At 40.2% G+C, this 19887-nt stretch overlaps 2 protein-coding genes across 3 annotated transcripts; both read right to left on the bottom strand.

The window, feature by feature from the left end:
* Positions 1–8: 8 nt before the first annotated feature.
* Positions 9–4216, bottom strand: rpl7l1 (ribosomal protein L7-like 1). Its single transcript, XM_044048493.1, has 6 exons — positions 4143–4216; positions 3498–3606; positions 2619–2782; positions 1837–1974; positions 1630–1739; positions 9–756 (listed from the first exon to the last, which is right to left on the bottom strand). The coding sequence occupies exons 1-6, from the start codon at positions 4154–4156 to the stop codon at positions 548–550; spliced, it is 744 nt and encodes a 247-aa protein (XP_043904428.1). The 5' UTR covers positions 4157–4216; the 3' UTR covers positions 9–547.
* Positions 4217–5166: 950 nt separating this feature from the next.
* Positions 5167–19660, bottom strand: LOC122783732 (gamma-aminobutyric acid receptor subunit rho-1-like). Of its 2 annotated transcripts, none has more exons than XM_044048537.1 (10): positions 19475–19660; positions 12312–12362; positions 11194–11300; positions 10312–10379; positions 9701–9924; positions 7451–7533; positions 6646–6786; positions 6421–6573; positions 6080–6276; positions 5167–5859 (listed from the first exon to the last, which is right to left on the bottom strand). In XM_044048537.1, the coding sequence occupies exons 1-10, from the start codon at positions 19591–19593 to the stop codon at positions 5551–5553; spliced, it is 1452 nt and encodes a 483-aa protein (XP_043904472.1). In that variant the 5' UTR covers positions 19594–19660; the 3' UTR covers positions 5167–5550. The 2 variants fall into 2 exon arrangements, with proteins under 2 accessions (XP_043904472.1, XP_043904473.1); XM_044048538.1 differs by having other exon boundaries at positions 5167–5838.
* Positions 19661–19887: the final 227 nt, after the last annotated feature.

Raw genomic sequence — 19887 nt, 5'->3', positions numbered from 1 at the left:
TGCAAAAGTACTGAAGCATTTAGTTATTTTTATTGTAAAAAACAAGTGTATGAACAGTAAATTACAACTCAACGGATAAATTACTCTGTGTTAAACTGATCTTTCCACACTGAAATCTGTTGAATACAATAGCTGTAATATGACTTGCGTGAAGTTAACACACCCTCATTATTCAGCCCCCTCTACTTATAATACAGAGCAGGTGTAGGTGCTAATCCTCTGACAACATGAGGAACGCTGTAGCTACTAACATGTCTTTAATGTACAATATTGTTACATTTTTTATCACAAAGGAGCATAACTGCACCATCACACCATCGTCAAGGACACCCTTTAAACAGTTCAACAAATAAGAACATGGGTAAGATTAAAAAACACCACACTTTTCTGTCATCTTCAAGTGTCCAGTGACAACCGGGGTGAAACCCATGACCTTCTCTGCCAAGGAGACAAAAAAAACCAGGTCGTTGTTGGTGGTATTTGCTCCTCAGAGCACAGCGTCCTGTTTCTGTTGTAGGTGAGTATCCGTCTTGCAGGCGTTCCCTCCTCAGTTCAGCTGTCTGATGATGGCATTAATGTCCGTACCGCGGAACCCGGGGTTTCCCAGGTCCTTCAGGATACCAGCCTTGTCCCTGGCGGCGTGACGAGCCACTGACAGCTTGAAGGGCAACAGGAAGTTGTTTACGGGCCGGAAGTTTTTACCGACCGAGTAGATCTCGTGGATCAGGTCCTCCAAACAGATGATGCCATGTTTACCTGAGGATGTCAAAATGCCAAAACAAAAGTTACAATACATTTTTCTTTGCACATGGGTGGCATCTTAATAAGACTATTATTCATCACTTTTGTGAGCAAAAACACATGCATGTGAAACACAGCAGGTCTAAAGATGCTTTCAGACAAACATGGTTGTTGCTGTTTTAGCAAAAACAACTGCAGCACCACCACAGAGACCACAACAAATAGGGATGCACCGATCTGCTTTTTTTCTCCGATACTGATATGTGGAGGTTTGGAATCATTTATTAACTCTCTTGTGTGAATGCTGAAGAGAACCATGTCTTACGAACAGATCTCTGTAAAAAACAATTATCACTAATTATCTGGAAACAGAAATATTTCCACACGCTGCTTTTCATATATTTTGGTGTTGTGATCGTCCACTCGGGACTCAGACTTAGTCGTGTCCTCAATTTTTACAGCAAAACATCACCATAACATTTCTGGGCCATGAGGGCGTTCAGAGTGAATAAGGCCAGGCTGTGCTCACAGCGCTCTCTGCTGGACAACACGGTTACTTCTCTGATGCTCTTTAGGCTGTATGTTTGGAACTTGGTCAGGTTTTTAAAGTGTGAGCTTGATCTTACCCTCCAAATGTGATCACATATCTGAATTTGAGATTTAAAGTGACAGCCCTAAAACTCACAGGAAAAGCTATAAGATACCTGCCTGTACTGTATAGTATTTTAGAGATGAGAGTTACTTCATACATTTACTACATGCTCATTTCCCAAACCTGATGTTCACAAATGTTTTGTCCACAAACCAAACTTATTCAGAAGGTGAAAAATCAGAACATTAATTACTGTAAAAAAAAAAACTGATGGTGATTCATTGAGAGAGACTTACCTATGTGCTGCTCAATGAAGGTGTTGTCTGTGAGAGGAACCTTCTTCCTGGCAACCCTCGTCTGTCCTCTCTTCAGAATGAGCTCACGAACAGACTTCAAGTTTGGAAATCTGTCAGCAAGACAACAAACAAATGTTTTTTTCCCCCATAATGCAACAGTAATGTAAAGACAAAGTTTTATCGACCAAAGCAAACGGTCTGACTCACCCCCAGGCCACGTAGGGCTCCACCATCTTCAACATGGCCACCGAGGTCTTGTTGATTTTGATAAAGGATCCGCTGAAGATCTTCCTCAGCCTAAACATGTGGATAACCTTCATGACTTTGGGACTGACTCCTTTAATCCTGCAAAGAAAATCATTCAATTGTGTCAATATTGAGTATTTGTTTTTGTACCTCATGTCCAAATGACACTAAGACAACCACATTTACACCCAGGGATTAATAAAGTTTTACATCTATCTATCAGATATAAGCAAATACTACCTCATTCTAATGCACCCACATAATACACTAAGCTACAAGTGAGCTTTTATTGCCACTGTGGCCATCTATTATCCAGTTTTTCTCAGCACTTTAAAAACACACCAAATTTAATCTATTTTATCTATTTATTCCAGGCAGAAACTGCATTTTTAAATTGACTCTTCAAGACTCTTCACTTTACTGTGAGTAAATACCACATTCATACCAATACCACAACTGTATCTGTATTTCCAAAAGTAATAAAAAATATAAAGAATTAAAATTACATTTTTTTAAAGGAAGACAAAAGGTCTGAGTTTTAGCTTCAACATCGGGTGATTTTCAATGGCGCAAACAGCATGCCATATTTGGTCACCGGAAATAACTAGCTTACTGCTGCTTCCGGTTCTGCTCCAGAAGTTCCAGACATAATCATTTCTCCAGTTTCTCCTCAAGGAACAAGGTGAATGGGGGGAGCACAGTCATTTTGTACACAACTAGGAGCCTCTGTAAAAAATACTCACTCTCTGATGCGGACAGCAAAGGCCAGCTTATTCTTCTCAGGGGGCAGAGAGGCAGGCGGCCTGTGCTCCATTCTTTGGATGCGAGTTTCATCGCGATGCTTCCTGTGGCTGTCTTTCAAGAAGTCTTCCAGACGTTTGAATTTCAAAGGCTTGCCTTTTGATACCTGCAATATAAAGAAAATCGATGTTATATAATTTACAGCGGTGTACAGCATGTGGGTAGCATTAAATCAAATGTTATTAGGATTTAGTCATTTATTTACGACTAAAATAAAAATAAACATCTAGCTGCATATCATTATAAACACCCTGCAGTAGTGCAATACTGAATAATAAAATGTTAACTAAAGATTCTTATTAAACTCTTATTAAACTACCAAACATTTCAGAAGCTTTGTGAGAACAATCAAACTAATACAATGCATTAGTTTATCATTAAATTAGACTTTTATTGTCATTGCGCAGAAAACACAGCAGTGAAAACTGGCAACGAAATTCCGTTGCTTGGCAGCAGATAAGAAACCCACACATAGCATTGAATTGTGTCACTTATGAGTGACAAAATTCACTCTATCTACTCAATTCAATCTACATCTTGTACAAATTAGTGCTGAACAATTAATCAGAACAAGAAAATCAAAGGGTGCAATTTGTTTATAATACATTTGAATGTTTCATACCATTATTTCCCAAACTTTCCATCAATAACCATATCCCAGTACAAATCAAGACTGGGGCAAAAGTGACTTACTAAACAAACATTAACCAGACGATGTTTGGTAAATCAATTAGAACATTTATTTTTACAAATCTTGACTAAAGGTTTGGTAAAATTCATACAAAAAACAATCCATAATCAGTGAAAGCTTCCCCACTTACTTTTCTCTTCTCGAGCAGTGCAAGCTTGGCTTGTGTGGCTTTGATGGCCTGGTATGATTTTCTCTTCTTCAGTAGATACTCAGGGACCAACTTGATCACCTTCTTTGGCCTGATAACAACAATATATAAACATACAGTCAAAGATAACAGATAAAAACATGTGAAATCAACAGCAGGGGGGCAACTGTTCATGTCACAGTGCTAAAGTAAGAAATAAACCTTTATAAAACACATAAACCATGTTTGAAACACGACCGTCAACTCTACTCAGAAGAGTTAGCAGCATATAACTTTAGCTTTATATATCAGTAACTCTGTTCTTAAAATGCTTATTTTTTGTAAATCACACCATTACCATTCAAATTATACAGCAGAGACGCCGTATGCTACAGAACTGCCATTTATACTAAGCATTAATTATTTCACATAGCGACGAACTGTTACGCTAGCTATATCTCGGTTGAGGTACACACTCCCATGTGAAATCAGACAACCCAGAATTGACTTATTCTACCTCTTTCCGTCTCAATACAAGCACTAACCAAACAATTAAAGCTTATGTTTCTTAAAAAGAGCAGAAAAACCATAACTGCGCGTGGATAAAACGGCAGATGTTCGTAGATATTGTTATAAACAAATACATACTCGGATTCCGCCATGGTGCAATCTGAAGACGTGTCGTCGCTTAGATATGACGACAGATATATTGCAGTTTTCGATTGGCTGGTTGTAGCTAAATATACGCATGCGCAGGGTTGGTCACGGAAGTCTAACGATGGCACAACAGAGCTAATGATTATTCACAGACATTTTCAGAAAAAAAAACTAAATAAAACACCCGTTGTAAACTATCGTTTTGAGGTGAACAAACATAATCACATAAACAACGCATTAACGCTTAATACATGCCCCAACATTTGCTGTTAAAGAGGCGCAAGAGTGTGAAACGGAGCTAAAAGGCTAAATGTAGCTTTAGCTACAGATAAAGAAAACTAGTGTGAAGCTCCTTCAAACACATACATAAAGAAACCTTACTCCTACCACAGCTGTAAGATTCTCCTCTCTAAAATACAAACTATTATCTTTGATAACTCTAGAAACTTTAAGATTAGTCTGTATGGTAAATAAAAACCTACAATGGAATAGCAGCACTATATAAATACATCTGCAGAAGACAATCTACAGTCCACCAGTCTTCCTCAAAGTGATTAGATCAGCTTGTATCAGATGGAGGTTTGAAGAATTTAAGATGTTCCTTTTTTATTTGATATACTTTTTGTCGAATAGAAAACAGAGTTTTGCTTACAATATAAACTATGCATAAGAGAAGCTATAGTTGCATCATACAATTCAAAAAGAAAATAAAGGAGTTTGATATAGGATCATTTGAACTTCCCTCAGTGTAGATGAGTAGTAGTGCTCTGAACATTTCTAAATTTTTATCTGAACTCTCAAATTCAGGTCTGGTATCTTCCCTCTAATAGAGTATCAGAGTATCCGTGTCAGAGTCAAATCAACCATTATCTTTAAAGTGCAACGTGAACTCTAACAGCTTGAAATGAAACCAGCACTGGAACTGTTCATTCACCATCACCCAGCCTTTTGTTTTTAGACCTTTGAATTGAAACTGCACCACAATTTTTTTGGAAGCAGACAAAGACTCTCATGGTCAAGTTGTTGGAGTCGTTGCTTGTTTTATTGCAGTTACAAACACATTTTGACTGTAAACAGGTGTAAAACAGACATTTCTATTTTCTACAGCAACTAAATCAAAACTGTCACAAAAAAGTGATTTACATTTTTATACAATTACTGATGCACCGTCTTTGATTCAAGCCCTTGAATAAGAGATTCACACTGAACCAGTTGAGTGTAAATTATGTGCAATTATGAAGCCACAGTAGGTTATTGTTCTTTTGTGATTGGCTGATTAAAGACTCAGATTTAGTTGTTCCTGTCAAACAGTTCCAGGTCCATTTATTGTCCAGTCTTTCTTTACAATAAACTGGTCTACTAATTCAGCCTGAAGGTGAACGGTGCGGTTTCTTCTGTGTTACGAGTAGATTGACCAGTAGATGATGTTGAAGAGGATGTATGATCCAGGAAAAAGGACTCGTGAGTACTTGTCTATAACGTGTGTGTCGATCCACACGTGGCTGTAGGCGCTGGAGTCAACGTGGCCGGTGACCAGGTCAGTCCCCGTTGCCATCTGCACCATCATCCTCTCCCCTTTTATCCCGTTCTCCACGGGCAGACCATAGTTCCCTGTGGTGTTGACGTCCATCTCACTGTAGGTGAGTGGCATCATGCCGGGGTGGGTCATTCCACAGGTGCACATCAGCTGCAAGAAGACAATACAATACTACGATTTTCAATGACTTTCAGTCTAAACACAATTTTTTTGTGATAAATCCTAAATATGCAGTATATCGGAGTGATAACAAACTTTGTGTTTAGATGCTTACAACAAAGTTGTACAATAAAAAGAATGTAGAAAAAAAACATGAACAGTAAAATAATAAGAAATAGCTGCAAACCAAAGTTCTGATCTAAAAAAAACACCCAGACTCGCTGACACTGACCCTCTCTCTGAGTTTCCTCTCCTTCCGCTCCTGAAGTGTAGACAGGTAGTTGACTGCAGCGTACTCTATCACTGACAGGAAGACAAAGACAAAGCTGACCCACAGGTAAATGTCCACAGCTTTGATGTAGGAGACCCTGGGCATGGACGCGTTGACACCCGTGATGATGGTGGACATGGTGAGCACCGTGGTTATACCTGAAGAAGAAGAAGAAGTTCAGGGCAGATGTTACTCATTTTAGTATTCATATGATGTTGTACTAGGTCTATCTATCTATCTATCCATATCTGTATATCTATAACTATTAAGAGAATGAATCACCACACTAATAAAAGTCTCACCCAGTGGCACTCTGGCAGGAACGGCCCTGCGGTCGATCCAGAAGGACACCCAGGACAGCATGACCATGAGAGTGGCGGGGAAGTAGGTCTGCAGCAGGAAGAAGAAGATGTGACGCCGCAGGGTGAAGTTGATGTACAGACGGTTGTACCAGCCTGGAGAGGAGAGGAGAGGAAGTTCAAAAACCATAGATAGTGCAGATAAAGGCAGGTCAGGTCTGTCTGTACCTGTGCTGCTGTAGAAGGCCAGCCTGGTGGTGGTGTGGAACTCCTGGATGAGGAACTGGGAGAGAGAAATTCTCTCATCTGTCACTAAAGAGCGGTTTCCTTCTTTCCAGTAAAGCATCAGGTCATCGTCTGTGTATGCGTCTAAAAGTTGAGATAAAAGCTTCAATCATCTTCATCGCAACAAACTAATATGACAACTAGAATGACCGCTCTACCTCTGCTGAGCAACAGCTTCAGTCTACACCATTTTCTCCAGACTATAAATAAATATAATGGGAATTAAAGGGAATTTAGGTGATTTTAGGGAAATTACCTGGAAATCTCGAGAAATGGACATAAGCATTTACATATCATTATATTATATCCTGACGGCCAATTTTATTGCCATCAGCGAGATGGGACTAACACTAACGCGCAGACTCTACAGACTGCATTACCCAGAAATAAAAAGTCTGTATGTATGTATATATGTGTTTTAACTGTATCGTTTTGCATGCACGTCTGCTTATGATGAACCATGTGACACAGTTTCTCATTCATTCCCATGAATTCCCATTACTCCCATGGAAAGTTTTCTATTTCCCTGTGGAAAGTTTAGTGTACACTTTCCACAGCTCCTAAGTAACTTAGGCCCAGTCCAGCGGTGTAAACTGATACATGATACTTTTGTGTGTTTGTTAAGTCTCTAAGACCTTGACCTTTTGAAAACTAACAAAGAAAACAGACTGGATGGAGACAAACCCACACTGGCTCATCGTGGAGAGGAGAAGCAAAAATAACAACCTTGATCATATCAGTTACTTACAGCTCTCTATCTCCAAAGAGCATGTTTGTGTGTCCAGAGGAAAGCGGCTCAGGTCCATGCTGCACATGGCAGTAACCGTCACTCTGCAAAGACAAAACAATACGCTCTTAAAACAGGACTTTTCTCATAAAACCCTCTAAAATTCATTATAGGAGGAAAAGGTGTAAATGAAGTTTCCATTTTTCTTCTTTTTTTTGTTAATTAAAAATCTGTCCAGATTAAAAACTCCATCTACTTATCTCTTTTCAATTACTTCTCACTAATCCATCAGTCAGTGTGTCCCCGCCTCTTCTCTCCCTCTGTTTCGTTTTTATTTATTCGGCTATCTTTCATGAAAAGTCAATTCTTTTAAAGAGAACAAGTAATTAAAAAAAAGCAAACAAACGTGAGAGGAATTTAAGGCTTATAAACAAAGGCTAAAAAAGCTGTACATGCTTCATTAAAATCATTCATTTTTCAGTGTATGGGTCATGATCCTGACCTCTTAATGACCTCTGTCTTAAAATGAGGATGTCAAACATTTATATGGAGTAGATTATCTTTCATATTATACCAACAATAAAAAATAAATACTGTAAATAGACATTTTCTCTGTGAGTATAACCTTCAGGACGTAATTCAAAGGCAAACACATGATGAATGAAAACGTCTAATCCAGCTCACGGGGACAGGGAGGACGACTGCATGAGGTCTACATACTGTTCTTCTTACTCGCCAATCTGTTATTCTGGAAAAATCTCCAAGCAGCAACAACAGAGCACAGATTAACCCCAGCCATGTGAAGACATGATGCAGAGTAAAAACAAGGATCTGTGATAGACACAATCAACACAACGCTGGTTAGCACTAGTATTGTAAAGGTTGATGTCATCAACTAATCTGAACGGGACGCAGATGGCAGTCCAGCTGTTGCTCTCCACCGAGCTCCGTAATGTGGATTACGAAATTAAAGACCTTGGCTCGCAGTCTCATGCAGCAGTGTTAGCAGCTGTAATTGGCAGAACCAGATCCCCTTAACTACACATGCTGCACTGTGGCAGCTGGAGCCAATTTAGCTAATGGCAAGAACCCAGCCCTGAACACCCATGATGTCCTGGATGTTAGTGTCCAGTGGTGAAGAGAACTTCAATAAGGTCATTCTAGTTGTGAAGAAGTGATCTGTGCTCCTACCATGGCTGGGGGGGTATTTTTGCTTTAAAAAATCCCTTAGTTTCATTGGCGTATGATATATTTTAAACAATATAGCCCACTCAGCCCCCTTAATCTGTTGAAATACCTGTAAAGGGCTAGTGTAAACAATAACATGCAGTTTTCACTTGCCAAAAAGTGATCTGCGCTCCTACCATGTGGCTGGGGGGATATTTTTGCGTCAAAACCCCTTAGTTTCATTGGCGTATGATATATTATTTTAAACAATATAGCCCACTCAGCCCCCTTAATCTGTTGAAATACCTGTAAAGGGCTAGTGTAAACAATAACATGCAGTTTTCAGTTGACAAAAAGTGATCTGCGCTCCAACCATGTGGCTGGGGGGTATTTTTGCCTCAAAACCCCTTAGTTTCATTGGCGTATGATATATTTTAAACAATATAGCCCACTCAGCCCCCTTAATCTGTTGAAATACCTGTAAAGGGCTAGTGTAAACAATAACAAGCAGTTTTCACTTGCCAAAAAGTGATCTGCGCTCCTACCATGTGGCTGGGGGGATATTTTTGCGTCAAAACCCCTTAGTTTCATTGGCGTATGATATATTATTTTAAACAATATAGCCCACTCAGCCCCCTTAATCTGTTGAAATACCTGTAAAGGGCTAGTGTAAACAATAACATGCAGTTTTCAGTTGACAAAAAGTGATCTGCGCTCCAACCATGTGGCTGGGGGGTATTTTTGCCTCAAAACCCCTTAGTTTCATTGGCGTATGATATATTTTAAACAATATAGCCCACTCAGCCCCCTTAATCTGTTGCAATACCTGTAAAGGGCTAGTGTAAACAATTACATGCAGTTTTCACTTGCCAAAAAGTGATCTGCGCTCCTACCATGTGGCTGGGGGGATATTTTTGCGTCAAAATCCCTTAGTTTCATTGGGGCGAGACACAATATAGCCCACTCATCCACCTGTTGAAATACCTGTAAAGGGTTAGTGCAAACAGTTTTTCATTTGCCTACCTTGTCAACCAGCACTGACCATGTGTCTTGTAAACTAATAAATGTTGTGTTGTTGTGAGCTTCCTGAGCTTCCTCAGTTACCTGAGGCTGTAGAGGACTTTGCCATCGGGGTAAACTCGCAGCATGACGTTGTCAGTGGTGGTGTCATGTGTGAAGGACTTCTTCGAGTGGACAAAAAACATGTCCGGGACCCAGATCTTCTTCACCAGTCGGCCGTCGAAAGTCATGCTCTGGTTGTTGTTGCTTCTGAAGGACAGACGTTCGTCTTTCCAGTAGTGCCTCAGATACAGGGTCATTGTAAAGTCCTTAAACAAAAAGAAAGTGTTTCAGTTCTATGTTTACTGATAATAAACACATAGTTACATAGAGTTAAGTGTCAAAGGTCATTGTAGAACACAACAGAACACTGTACTTCATTGTTTTTGTGATTTTACTGTATTTTAACTTGACAATATTCAGTAAATCCTTCAATATCCTGAAGTTATTGCTGCTTTAAATATGAGTAATATTTAAGATATTAACACAGACAACTAAATGTGTACAGTTTATTTAGTTTTACAATAAAGAGAGGATGTAACAAGACAGGACAATCCAGACTCATTAAAGAAGTCTTCATTGGATCCTCTGTGTTTAACTATCTGTCAAGTCTGATACTTGAACATTAGATAAGGACAGAATAGTCACTAACGTACCATTTCCACCTCTGAAATCGCATCCAGACTCTCCACCTGCACATCCACTCCGACAGGAACTGCAGGACCTGAACAAAGACGACATGAACATGTAGTTTACTGTAAAAGAGTATCATTTGTATTAGTTTTTTATTGCCATATTGTTAAATTAGTTATATTAAACATAATAGGATCACCAGTAAAATCTGAAGTATCACTGTGACGGTTAAAAATGTATAAATGTAGTAAAAGTGTCTCTCTTTTCAACGGGTTGGTGTGCAAGAGGCTCCAGCTAATGATTATTATCATAATTGACTAATCTGTGGATTATGTTATCAACTAATTAATCTGCTGTTTGAGGCATAAAACCTGTGGTCCCCTAAAATGATGATTTCTTCAGTTTTTTTTCATTATAGCGGCCTGGAAAGTAGCCCTAGTGTGTGTGTGTGAGTGTATATACAGTGTTAAATATGCACCCCCACATCCCTCAAATGGTAAGTGGTATAGATAATGGATGTTTATATCTTTTATTTTCCATTAAAGATGATTTAACAATTAGAGTCAAAACCTTCAGTCACTAATCAGACTCAATCCGGCTTAAATATCCAACTCCATGTGAGACGTCAAACGTTCAGAGGAAATGCACGTGTGAGAATTTAAAAAGCAAACCGAGCAGAGTTTTTAGTCCTGCTAATGTGGCAGATTAAGATGACGGAGGGTTATTGAAACCTAAAGCTGCAGACGGCGGCTGCTTCATGGAAATTAATCACTGTCCCTCAGCAGCAGCATGACTCCGACATAATCCCACTCCGGTTATGTCACTGCTGGGCATGTGCTTTAGATGGGATGTATGGGTCGGGATTTTATTCTGAATGTATCCTGAAACATCTTTGATCGGCTCACCTCCAAATCCGGGTCGCATGGTAAAGTCATGGTCGTGGATCTTCAGCACCTGCTGTGACTTGGCAGTCCAGGCTTTAGTGATGTCTGGACTCATCTTGAATATGGGGCTGCAGGGCGACATTTATGGGAAACCACATGTCACATTTGTACTCTCCCATCAGCCTCGGCGTCACTTTGTGCTGTTTTATATGAACAGTTTTTGTCTTTCAAACAAAAAAACATCACCACACACACACACACACTATACAAGGTGGCGTATAGAGTGTATGTATGTATTTATTAATGTATTTAACTAGTTAATCGCTAGTTATTTGGTATTGATTGCACAGTTAGTGCAAATGTGCACATCTGGCTATTGAACTGGTTTACTAGTTTGCAGCAAATGCAAATGTCTGCTCTTGTATTCTGTTATTTTTCAATTTCCGTTCAGTATCAGTACACGCAGTGCTTCACTTTGAATATGAAAGTGCTCATTTTGAGGATTTTACTGTCTACTAATGTTTAAAAAACAAATGGTGACACTGGTTTGGAGTAAATAACACAGCTATAATTAATGTCATTTATAATGTTACATTTGTATCAATAATAGTCTCAAAAGCCTCAAATGGCGTTCAGCTTCGAGCCTTATTAAGGCTATAATTCCTTTTTTTGTCCACAAAGTGAATGATCCGCACACATGACATGCCCACTGGGATCAATTTAGTGTCCAATAATCAATAATCACTGAGCAATAGGGTGTGAGGGTTGCATGACGGCTACCAGAGCTCCACACATGTCAGAATGGGGCGCTTCGGAGTCAAACACATAATAGAATATTTTCGTTTAAGTCTGTAGCAGTATTACAGAGTCCATACAGGATCCTCACCGTACTCATAAACCTCATACATCTGGAGGATAAGAACGGATTACGGTAATCTCAGCAGGATTCCAAGAGACAACCCAGTCTTCTCCTCCTCTCTAGATACTGCACACAATAGTGGGATTGACCAAGTGTCTTTAGGTCTCGTCGTGCTGCTTTAATCTCCTCAGCATTCTTTTGTCTCGTCTGTTATTGTTGTAATTGGACTAAAGCAGAGGGGAAAACAAACAACACACACACACACACACACACACCATACCTGGCAATCTTGCGGCCACTTTGTCCTGTTAAAGGCATTTCTCTTTTTGATCTGAAAGGCAGAAAAATCCAATATGTAAGTCAAATGTATGCAATGTTCAGGCAAACTGCAGCTTCATTTGGTTTTTTGGAACTCTCTGTCATTGCCTTGTGCATTATCACCAGCATCATCCCGTCCTAATGGGATAATCGGGGAGTATGGAGTGGTAATCATGGTACGACCCACTGTACTACTGCACTACTACTAACTGCACAGTTCATGAAGTACATGAGGCAAACATTCATGTCCCATCGTGTGGGTTAACCATCTTAATGAATCACAAATGGAAATATAAAGGAGCAAACATGGCCTCTCTTTGAACACCTGAATGTGGCTGGATGATGAGTGGATGAATGTGAGCTTAAAGTACATTAATGTCAGCATTAATGTTGGGATTTCTGGAACACGCTGCGTGGTGAAGAAATCAACATTTATTGAAAGAAAGCCCTCAAAGGCAGAAATACAAAACAAAAACAAAGATCTTTTTTTCCGTTTAATCTCCTGCACGTTGCAGTTTTCGTGTTCACTCTGATGTGTGTTGTGGACAGACTGAAACCACCGTTGGAAAGATGGACAGAAAGACAGATAGTAGTGAGACGTGAAGGTGACTTTCAAAGGGCAACAAAGTCTATTTTTTTTTTTTTTATTCTTTGTCGTATCTCAGACGATAAAAGGAAAGTGTGTCCGTCCATCTGTTAAACGCACAACTGTCACAGGCTTCACACTTGGCAGGTGTCTTACCTCAGTGTGTGCAGAGTCGTAGAAAAGTGACAGATGCACAACTTAACAACTGTCATACCAACAGAGAGAGGACCATATGCAACGTGCCATGCAAGTGATGCTGAGTCAGTTGAATCCTCTTGAATTGCCATCAGGGGGCGATGGCACTAGTTGCAGGACGAAGTCTGATGAGATGAGAAATGTTAACAACCACCAAAATCACCTCATCAGCTCATTAATTCAAGGAATGTCAATGTGTCCGCCCGTCCATCTGTCATCTCGCTTGACAGGCATCAAAGGCGAAGGTCGAGAAACATTCATTTGATCAGTGTGAAGAACAAGAAGGAAAAAAGGCAGAGGAACAACATAATCATGTTTGGATGGATGTCAAATAATCTATTCATTGTCTCCTGCTTTATCCTCCACATGAGGGTCAGGGGTCACTCGAGCCAATCCCAGCTGAGACCCTGGACAGAGGCCGCCAGTCCAGCACAGAGATGAACAAAGGGTCACAAACCTGGGTCTTATTGCTCCAAAGCAAGGCTACAGTGCTAGCCACTAGTCCACCATGTGGCCCATGGGTGTATAATCTACTTTAAATCAAAAATAATGAGCTTTTCATAGCCTTAGAATGAGCCTTTTATACAGTATGTACTAAAAGGCCTTGCTTCATGAGAGCAGAAATACAAAAGATATCGATATAAATGTGAAAGATCTCTAAACGATTGCATGTTGTGCCAATACAGAGAGGATACGCACGGCAAAACCCGACCGGACCCACGGGTTTGGGACGAAAAATAGCCCAAATAAGGTGGGCCGGATCGGGTCTTGGGCTAATGTAGAGTTAGCTGAAGATATAAGTGGTCCTCCCACAGATTGAGTCAAACTCACAGGTTTTTCTTGTTTATTAATTTTGTTCATTATTCATTTTCAAAGGGACAGACCATGTTATCAATGATAGTGGCTAGCATTAGCGCTAGCTTCTCCATGGGGAATTTGTTCTATGTTTTTTTTATTTAGCGACAGTTCAGCAGCGTTTTTTCCCCCATCTCGTCTTCCTGTTTTTCTCCCCTCACTACTTTTTCAAAAAATGTTTAATTTGACCACCTGAAATCAAGGCTACGTTGATACTGGCATGAAAAGGTCAGTTAGCCTTGGCTGCTAATTCGGTTCTTTACAGCATTTGCGTGCCTTATCGTGGTAAAATGGTAAATATTCTGTATTTATTTACTTTTCTAGTCTTAATGACCTAATGACTAGAGTTTTGCCTTTCACCCGTTCACTCATTCAAGTGCAGCACTTTTGTCACACACCTTTCACACCCATTGACACGCTGTTGTTTTCAGCTGTCAGGGACAACATGGGGTTAAGTGTCTTAATAATGATAATGATATAATAATGATGATAAAGAAAAGTGCTGCGTGTACTGGCTTTGATGTGACAGGACATCGTCTATGTGCCTTTGATTTTATGCAACAGTACTATTTCATAACATTTGAGATCTGGTTCTGAAAAGAAAAATGGGAAAAGCATCAGAAACACCAGCGTGAGCAGCAGCCTCCGCCACCTCAGCTTCAAACAGGAAAGTCAGTGAAACAATAATGTGGCTTCAGTATGAAACACAGTCTGCACAGACCGGAGGACGCCAGGCGCCGCAGACGCAGCCCTCGGCGGAAGGAGGCGCTCTGCAGAACCACGAGGAAATATCCAAGTTACAGGTGATTCTGCTCCTGCGCGAACAAGAGGACCAACTCGTGTACGAGACACAGACGAATGAAAACATCCGCGGTGAGATCCAAGCGGCGAAGAGTGAGAACTACGACCTGATGAATCGACTGTTTGAAACGGAGAAGCTGAAAGTGAAGGCTGAACTGAACGTCAGCGAACTGGAGCTCGCCTGTCAGGCTCAGAGCGACAAGACAAAGGAGGTGGAGGCGTGTGTGCAACGACTACTGGACAGGAAGTCCAAACTCACCGCCACACTGAGCGAGTCCATGGACCGGTGGGAGCAGGAGGAGCCCTCGTACATGTTAGAGCAAGAACACACCGTATTGCAGCTGCGAGATAAAATGACAGCTCTTGGAAACAGGATAACAGAGTTAGAGAGAAAACCTTTAATGTCCGCACGACTCCACAACCTGAGGAAGGGAATCAGACTTTGGATACAGGGAAGAGTGAAGAGTTCATCCCTGCGGAAACGATTCTGCGGTCTCTTTAAAAGCAGAGGGACGTTGGAGATTGACCCGTCGTCCCTGCAGTTCACACCATGAATGAGCACATTTATCAACCACTGTGAGGCCCGGACACTCGGACGCTCGGACGCTCGCTCGCTGCGAGAACATGGCTGCACTCACGGATAAAAGGAAACGTTTACTCCATAAATCGCTCGTTTAACAAAATCTACACCTATTAAAAGTTGCAGTGCGTAACCTTCGGTGATGTTTGTCATTATTAATGTTATTATTCTGCCTCCGTTTGGTCTTTTGAAGGGAAACCGTGTAACATTACGTGTATGCTGCGTCAAGCAATACTATCAGACCCGACTGAGGGAGCGTTTGTGTACACGGCAGCAGTGAAGGGGCGGGTGGGGACAAGAAGAGATTATTTAAGTTGCAGAGATTCCTTACACCGAGTTCACCCTCGTGGAGTTTACGTGGTAACCTAGGTAACCATATTCTTCCTTTAGAACAAAGAGCATTTCGGCTGCTTTTTCCACTACTATGTTAAATGTACAGTATATACAGACAGTATAAAAATGTGTTTTTGCAGCACAACGATGAAACATTTGTTTCATTTTCACCAACTATATAAACACAGCTGAGCAAAAAGTAACCAAAATGTTTAGCTTGGCTCATTTTTATGAACAAAATGTATTATTCATTTATTATTGCTACTTTATATCACTGCTAAAAATGCGATATAAAATGAATCGTAACTTTGAGTCAATAAGTCACATAAGAAAATGAAACAAATGCATCTTTTAAAACCTGAACATGTGACCTATGAACACACAAAGGTAAAAGATTGTCACATCTTAAGGTTCCACTGGCAGCAACATCAGTATTGTTCAGTATTTAAAGCACCATTGGAGGGAAACTCACACGTGAGTTTCACGACCTTTGAACCTGAAGGTTGAGGTTGTAGTACATCCATATTTCAGTCTCTTAGAAGTGCTTTATTTGTTCCTCCTGATTTTATTTTGGTGACCCTTTTAGTGTGTCTCTTCACTTCCTGTTTAGTTTCCCCACTTCTGTGTTTTATCTGTGTCCCTCCTCCCCGTGTATATACAGTATAGTCTGGCAAGGTCATTCATTTGCTTGCTGCTTTGGACTGTTTGTCCGTTACACCAGCGTCTAATTAAACCATTGAGGATTCAACCAAGTCTCAAGTCTGCTATCTTCAGTTCTTTCTGGCCTGATATTAATACTATGTTTTATTGTATTTTCAGCAACAGTAATCTGCGTCCGCACCAGGTAAACAAATGCTTAGTTTGTGGAGAGTATGACTCATGAAAAATGACAATAGTGAAAGTAGACGTATCCGTATTTGTCTGTTGAGACTAAAACTGTCAGTTTTTTGGGTACAGTACAGTAGAATAGACTTATCTAAAGTGGTATTTGTGCATTTTTTTTGAAACAAAACAAAGTAGTATGGATATAGCCTGAAATGGAACCCTCATGTGGAGGAGAAAGCAGCAGAAGATGGATGGAAGATTGAAGCAAAGCAGAGACAAGGAATGAATGAATGAATGAGAGAGTGCACTAATAACCAACTAACCATACCTTCTGTCCCGTTATCTTTTGCCACAGCCACAACAATAGCAATAACTCAGAGAGCACACGTGAAACAGTAGGTTACATAATCAGAGTAAGTGACACATGTCACCTTTAGTTACAGTCAACTGTGAGTGAACATCAGTCGTAAACACATCAGGTCTGATTTGTCATTTAAAGTCTATATTTGATATTATGAGGTCGACTGGAGGGAGGTATGGGGCTGCAATAATTATTCAATTACTAAATGAATTGTCAGTTATTTTGTAAATAGTGTTTGTTTTTTAAAGTGATTTTTCAGCTTCTTAAATGTGAATATTTCTGCTTTCTTTGCTCCACATAAACAACTCGTTAAATACAAGACATTTGAAATTATGATCATGTCCAGGTTTGAGAATCACTGATCAGCATTTTTTGAGAAAATTAATCAAGATTAATTGAGATTTAGAAAATCATCGCGAGTTGCAGCTCTACTGTGTCGTGACCTGAGCCGACGCAGTTATTTTAATAACGTTCCCATCTCAGAAGATTCCCGGAACTCGACGAATGTTTAAAAGAAACCTGATAAACAGCTCGTGCCGCGTCCACAACAGCTGCTGATAAAAGCTAGCGGATCGCTCCACTGTAGCCTGACCACCGTGACCTCTATTGTCTAAATCTACTTAGCCAGATGTTTGGCCGACTGTCGCTAAATATTCTTAACGTGGGGAAACTATTCATAAAGTCAGTGTGATATATGATCACGTGCTACTGTTTAATGGTCAGCAGTTAGACAACATTAAACAAAGTCAAACTTCACTGTGTTCAAAGGAGTTTTAAAGCCCCAGGCAAAGAGGAAAAAAAGGATTTGTTATTAAAAAACATTTTTATAGATATTCCAAAATGAGTTAGAAATGTTAAGTTACAACTCTGAGTCTTTTTTTACTGTTTTTGTCTTTCATATTACTGTGTTTTTAAGGCTTTTTTGTGATTACGTTACAAAAATCCAAGTTAAAATGAGAGTATGTCGAGTTAAGTGACATTAGGACATTACAATAGAGATTCGGTCAGATATATATATATACTGTATAAATATAATAAAAAAAATGTGATCAGTTTGTGTTTTTGTTTTCACTCGTGGCATAAAAAATAAAGCTAAAGCTGCAGTTTTAGATATAAATATTAAACTGACACACCAAGTCTCTGCATTTAGCTGCCTGTGAGCTTCAGAGTCCACTTTAAGGTCATTTCACAGGTTTTTAAAGCTCTTAACGGTCTTGTGCCCTCTTATTTATCTGCTCTCCTTTTACAGTATGAGTAATACGTTAATAAGTTAAGTTAATAAGTTGAATGGGATTGTATGGGGTCTGCAGTGTAGCCATTACAACCTTATCGGATGTTTATTTTCCCAGACAACTTTATTATTAAAAATGAATTCCACAAATAACATAATATAATAAAGATAACACAATCAAGCTTTATGTATGTGAGAACAAGCCAGTACAGACACAAAAGAGATTAAGAAACACTAATCACAGAGGTGTCATATCCATGGCTTAGTTTTACATCTACAACACATATTTAAATATTTAACCTGAAGCTTGACTTCATTTTCTTTACTCGACTTTACTCATATTTTTCAGCGCTAATGGAAACTTCTTCAATCCGACTTTCTTTGCACTGCCATTCTGGATAAAAGATTGAGTTGAGCTTAAGTGTAGCTTTAACAACACAAATCACTCGCAGACAGAAGTATTACAGAACCAATGACAGACTGATGCAATCACTAAATCCAAATAAATAACCTTACATCATCATCATGGGGAAAAGCCCCGGCAGCCAAAAAAGACAATATATCCTCTTAATGCTTTACAACCAAATGTGCAACAGAGCCTTCTGCACTCTACAATGAAGACATATGGAGAAATACAGTATTTCTTTCTTTCTTTCTTTCTTTGTCTCTTTATTTCCCATATGTACATTTTTCTCATATCCAGCAGACAGTGAAAACACTGTACTGTCTTGTGTTCTGTGTGATTATAATTACCTTATTACCACCACGCTGATTCTGCCTGTGCCGCGTTCCCGCAGGAAGTGAGACGTCTTGTATTGAGACGGACGGACGCAACAGCGACGCTAAAACAAATTAGCTGCAAACATGTTGGAGTATGACTGGAAACACAAAGACGTGCACAGAAGTGAAATCTACTGCTCCAAAGAAGCTCCAACTGTCATTCCAACAATGGAAATGAAAAAAACAAACCCTGCTTGTCCCCGCCCGCCCCTGCTCTGCAACTCTATACACACAAACGCTCCCTCTCTGAAAGAACCTGTTTTCAGACGCCTACAAATAATGTGACATCTTTTTGTTCACTAAGGCGATGACATCAACAACAGTGAAACAAAACCGCCAGAGGTTACGTACTGCAGCTTTAATCACGTGTGTTATTTTTATATATTTGTTTAAGGATATTAAAACTGAAACTTGTATCTTCAATCAGAGGAGACGAGAAAAGTAACAAGTCACATCTCATGACAAATAACTGTAAGTAGTGCGCTTTTACGCACAGTACAGTGTTTTACGCACGCGGTTCTGACCTAAAATGAGCGCATTTCCCGCGGTTTTGAGCGCACGCACGGCAGCGTCCATACCTGTCAGGTGACCTGCAGTGTCTGTAAGGCTGTGGAGTTCGTCCACGGCTCGCACGCGTCAGCCCGGACACGCCGAGCGTCCAGAGCAGCAGGTGAAGCAGCACCACATCCGTGTGCATGGTTCCCCTCCAAACACGCTCACCACTGTGAGCTCGCTGCGCACACGAGGACGCGCGCTCCACACATGCTTCCTCACACACTGACTGACAACATATACATAGTTGGCACACAGAGGAGGAGGAGGAGGAGGAGGAGGAGGGGGCACAGTGGTTTGGCCTAAAGCTACAAATCCTCTGTCAGATGGCTCGGATTTGCTGGAGTGTGGTGGCACGTTTCTCTCCCCTTCACCTCTGCATACACAGGTTCAAACTGACCGGATCTAATCTGCGTGTCCACTCTGCGTCACCACGTCA

Source organism: Solea senegalensis, linkage group LG17 (assembly GCF_019176455.1).
Source record: "Solea senegalensis isolate Sse05_10M linkage group LG17, IFAPA_SoseM_1, whole genome shotgun sequence".
Classification (NCBI taxonomy): domain Eukaryota; kingdom Metazoa; phylum Chordata; class Actinopteri; order Pleuronectiformes; family Soleidae; genus Solea; species Solea senegalensis.
Note: the sequence above shows the minus strand (reverse complement) of the source record. Positions and strands in the feature narration are given on the sequence as shown.